Source organism: Sinocyclocheilus anshuiensis, unplaced genomic scaffold, assembly GCF_001515605.1.
Source record: "Sinocyclocheilus anshuiensis isolate Anshui unplaced genomic scaffold, SAMN03320099.WGS_v1.1 scaffold1101, whole genome shotgun sequence".
NCBI lineage: Eukaryota > Metazoa > Chordata > Actinopteri > Cypriniformes > Cyprinidae > Sinocyclocheilus > Sinocyclocheilus anshuiensis.
This window is the reverse complement of record NW_015558562.1, coordinates 55,918-61,111: the sequence shown is the minus strand read 5'-3', so window position 1 is coordinate 61,111 and position 5,194 is coordinate 55,918. Positions and strand designations below refer to the sequence as shown.

General features: G+C 36.6%; 1 protein-coding gene across 1 annotated transcript in view; it reads right to left on the bottom strand.

Moving 5' to 3' along the window:
* LOC107679433 (mitogen-activated protein kinase kinase kinase kinase 5-like) overlaps positions 1-5,194 on the bottom strand; it is a 17,996-nt gene that overhangs the window by 6,493 nt on the left and 6,309 nt on the right. Inside the window, exons 2-11 of the mRNA XM_016474978.1 lie at positions 3,890-3,947; positions 3,717-3,807; positions 2,619-2,683; positions 1,761-1,816; positions 1,629-1,676; positions 1,507-1,549; positions 1,344-1,416; positions 586-717; positions 267-329; positions 107-188 (exon numbers count right to left, since the gene is read on the bottom strand). Of these exons, the coding sequence (XP_016330464.1) occupies positions 107-188; positions 267-329; positions 586-717; positions 1,344-1,416; positions 1,507-1,549; positions 1,629-1,676; positions 1,761-1,816; positions 2,619-2,683; positions 3,717-3,807; positions 3,890-3,947 (711 nt within the window). The remainder of the gene's footprint in view (positions 1-106; positions 189-266; positions 330-585; positions 718-1,343; positions 1,417-1,506; positions 1,550-1,628; positions 1,677-1,760; positions 1,817-2,618; positions 2,684-3,716; positions 3,808-3,889; positions 3,948-5,194) is intronic.

The window sequence follows — 5,194 nt, the reverse complement described above, 5'->3', positions numbered from 1 at the left end:
ATGTATTGTTGGCTATTGCTACAAATATACCCCAGCGACTTAAGACTGCTTTTGTGCTGCAGGGCCACATATGTGCTAACACAACACACACGGCTGGCAAACGTACCGTCAGCATCTTTTTAGCGCTGGGTCTCTTCTTCGGGTTTCTGACCAGCATGGACTTCACAAAGTTGTAGAACGTGGTGGACCTGAAATACGAGGAGCAGTCAGAGATCAGCTTGAGCTCAGACTCTGACGCTTTACTAAAGAACATCTCAGTCTCTCACCATTTGGATTTGTCTTTGAGTTTGGGAGGCTGATAGCCGCTCTTGGACATCAGGAACAAAACTCTGAGAAACCAGAGAACAAACAGTGTTGGTCTTCATCTGAGACGAGTCACAGTGATTTCTACAGCGCTTTCTACAGCACAGATGGTTTCAAAGCAGCTTAGAATAGTAATGAAAATGTGCTCACTTGCACATTTCTCCAAATCTGATAAAGAAACAAACACATCCTGATCTTGGATGGCCTGAGAGTGAGCACATGTTCATTATTGAGTGATCTATTCCTTTAAATCAGTTTGATGGTGATTCGATTGGTGTGTACCTGAGAGGATGAACATCGAACAGAGGCGGCTGTAGTTCTGCGAGCTCAATCGCTGTGATTCCCACAGACCAGATATCACACAGCTCATTATATCCACCCTTGATCTCGACCGCTGCCACCTCTGGAGCCATCCTGAAGACAAACACACGCTCAGAACCAGAACCTGGGCATCAGGAACTCAATCTGTTAGCAAGCTGCATTTGCATGCATGCATTTGGCGACTTACACTGCATTCAGAGCTTGCATTTGATCAGTTTTAGCTTTCTATGGGAATCGAACCCTTGGCTTTGGTGTTGCTCGAGACATGACCTACTGTTTGAATAAACTATAATGTGGAGCAGATGGTCTCAGCTAACAGGAAACATTCTCAGAACGTTCTTCCAGTAACGTTAATAGAACATTTGTTCTAAGTTATCTGGTCTTTAATAATGTTCTCCAAATGTTAGCACAAAAATATTATTTATACGTCGTTCATGGAACATTTTTCCTGAAACATTTTAGTTGGATGTTCGTCTTTTAAATGTTTCAGAATGTTCAAAAAACATTCAAATGTAACATTCCCATAATGTTTACAAACCAGGGAAACACATTTTTCAAATATTTAAAATACCTGACATTTTGAATGTTCATAGAAAGTTTTCATAACTTGATGGAAATGGTAGTAGAGCGTTCTGAGAACATTCTTGTAAGCTGAAGTGTGGCTATAGTCAGAACTCTGAAACAAGCCTAAAATGAACCGATCATCAGGTTCATCTCACCAATACGGCGTCCCAATGAACGACATTCGACGGGCAAACGTGGCTGTGATTTGTGCCGAGATGCCAAAGTCGGCTGGAAACAGAGAGAAAGAGACAGAGGAGTGTTAGACACACAGCCAGATGTAGTGAGACAGGTTTAATGGTCTTCAGTTGTTCTACGAACCCAGTTTGACTTCTCCATGATCATTCAGAAGAATATTTGCACCCTGGAAAACACAAACTCAGAGTAACTGACTGAATGGCTCGCTGATGGAGACGGCTGTCTGGTGACGTGTGTGACTTTACCTTGATGTCTCTGTGGATCTTCTTCTGTCCGTGAAGATAATCAAGACCCTGACAGACAGAGAGAGCATGTGTCTCATAGAAGAAGTGTGTTGTGTTATAATTGTGTGTATTTGAACATGAAGAGTCTGTCACCTGCAGCATCTCTCGACAGACGTAAGCGATCTGCTGCTCTGACAGAGGACCGGTCACTGACACACAGAGACACATCACAATCACAATCAGACAGCAGGACACTCAAAAACTACTCAACCTGACCATGTTTGAGGCTACACTACAGAGAAACACTGGAAACTGTGTCATATATTTATTTATGTACTTTAATTACAAGTACCAGAGACAAATATCAGCCTAGATAGAAAGGCCTCGGAATACTTATTGAAGGGAGTTTTGGGGAAAACAGTATAAAAAAATGTAAAAATAAATAACGATATTAAAATAAAATTTCAAAATAAGATAGATAGATAGATAGATAGATTAGATAGATAGATAAATAGATAGATATTAAATAAATATTAAATATTAACTATTTTTTAAAATAAAAAAATAGAATGAAGATAGTTTAGAAAAGTTAGATTAAAATAAATTAATTAATAATAAATAAAAAATAAATGATAAATAAAATAATTACAATTAAAAATTAGAATGAAGGGAGTTTAGAAAAGTTAGATTATAATCTAAAAATTATAAATTTTGAACCCAAAGTTTGGATTGAAACAACCCAGCATTTTTTAGAGTGAATGAATGAATAAATGAATCAATCAATTAATCTCAAAATTACACCATCTGGATGCAAAAGCATCTTTCTCCACTGAAAGCTCTGTATTCTGACAGAATTAAACATTTTTCCAAGCAACATTTAAATCATGTTCCATTATATCATCTCGTCCCACGCAGCGTTCAGGGCTGTTTTTAGAGACCCAAAGGCTTTGAGAGGCTGAAGATATTTTTATGACACGTCACTTTTGTGCAAAACAGGAAACCCCTGTTTACCGTGGTAAATGTCCTGCAGAGATCCTCCACCGCAGTACTCCATGCAGATCCACAGTTTATTCATCCTGCAACACACACACACACACACACACACACACACACACACACACACACACACACACACACACACACACACACACACACACACACACACACACACACACACACACACACACACACACACACACACACACACACACACACACACACACACACACACAGTCAAACTTGTTCTCAAGCTCTTGTTTTTCCAGATATGAGACTCATCCAAGTTTGATTCTGATTTCAGTGACAGACAATGAGAACTGATGCTGAACAACACTAGATTAATGTATTAATACAGATCGAGTTAGTAACAATAGCAGCTATATATTTTCATGATTACAGGTCAAAAAAGTAATAAAAGAAATGTGAATTCCATGACACTACATAAACAGATTCCCCCGAATGTTTTCCTAATTACTCAAACACAGATGACTGAACTAAGAATTTCATGTTGAGCAACACTGAGTTTGTGATTTCCCAGCATACATGACATACAATACAGTTACTGTAACAGCATTATTGTTTTGCTGACTCTATTTGATCTTTTCTTGTTGTGTTGTCATGTCTCATCTTTATACATTTGCTTGATTGTCACAATTCATGAGGATTTAAACTTATTCAGTAACGTTTTACATATTATATCCAATCAAAACTCAGTTCAGAACAGAGTCATTTTGTCCAACCTGTGAAGGATCTTTTCATAATTTAAGCATAAAAATACTAAAATTCAGTGTCAAAGAAAATTTGTTGTGGAGTATCATTCAAGTAAAAAAAGAAGCTACTGAAATACTGACAAAAACAAACAATTTGAAATTATGCATTTGTAACAAAGAATGTACAATTTATACATCATATATATTCAATCATATTTATTGTGTTGCTACCTGGAAAATGTGTTATTTTATTATTAGTAGTAATTTATTGGCTAAATGAGATATTTTGCATCTAGTGGACGAACAAATTCAAATGTGTTACAATTTTTCAGACAATAGTTTAAAGGGAAGTGAAAGATCTGAATGCATCATGAGAGCAGAGTCTTCTCCTGTGTCTCACCTGATGTAACTGCCGTGATAGGCCACGATGTTTCTGTGTTTGCAGCTCTTCACCATCACGATCTCTTGCTGAATGACAGAGAAATCATCCTCTGAAAGACAGACGGACTGTGAACGGCACATCATGATTAAAATGATCTAAAGACAGGTCAGTCTGTCAAATGCTGCTCTTACCAGGCTCCATTTTGATGATTTTAATGGCTGCGAATTCCCCATTCTGTTTACTGCGAGCCTGAAAACACACACACACACACACACACACACACGCATCATGATGTATTATTGTCAACTATGTGTCAATGCAAACTGTATGGACTGATTCACAATTTCACAATTTTGACTAATAATTCTAATAATTAACTCTTGTGTTAGAGGGTCTCTTTTTTTTTAATAAAAATAAAACAAGTCAAAAGAATAGAGAATTCTAGTGTTAGATGATCCTTTTGTATAATAAATAAAAAGAAAACAAGTACTTAGGATAGAAATAGAATAGAGAGTGCAAGTGTTAGAAGGTCAAGTGTTGTTTTTTTATGAAACAAATAGATAAAACAGAGTTAGAACAGAGAGTGCTAGAGATAAAACCATAAACGGATTGCAAACCATAACAATGTACCCAACATAGTTAATGGGCAATAATATCCTCCTTGACAATAGGTTATAGAGATGAAATACAAAAAAATAGGAGGATATTTCCCACAGTTTGTGCAAATGTTCACCACAGAAGGAAATGATGCGCAGCACATGGCTTTGTGATAAACCATCATTTAGTTTGTGTTAAAGTGTTTGGTTAGTAACAGATTTTTTGCACACGAGTGAAATTAAATATTGTGTTATTTGAAGGAAAATTTAATTTAAACTCTATATTTAGATGATAGAAACATTTAATATAAATAATCTTGATTTTAAAAAAATTCATTTCGATTTAAAAAGCATACGTCACAAAAACTGTAATTTAAGGGACATGAAGCAAAATGAAAAACACAGGGCACAAAATATGTGTGAGATTATAGTATGCATGCTCTTAGTGAAGAAAATAGTATATTTCTGAGGAAAAGTGTTAGAAAAAAACATATAATTATTATCAATGGACATGAAATCTACCCTAAATTATATATATATATATGAAATTGTCAGGAACAAAATGCCTGAGAAAGTAAAATGTCTTTTCTGCAGCACCAAAATAAACTCCACACTTCTGCATTTTCACAGCAAACACGAACAGAAGAACACACTGTACACTCATGAACACGCTGGAGGAAAAACAGAGTGGAAAGTTGTTCGGAGATTCGCTCCTGACGTGATCTGACACACAAACATACACACACACACACACACACACACTCTCTCTCACACACACACACACACACACACACACACACACACATGTTGTGTTTCCATGGTTTATGGGGACTCTCCATAGGCGTAATGGTTTTTATACTGTACAAACCGTATATTCTATTGCCCTACACCAACCCTACC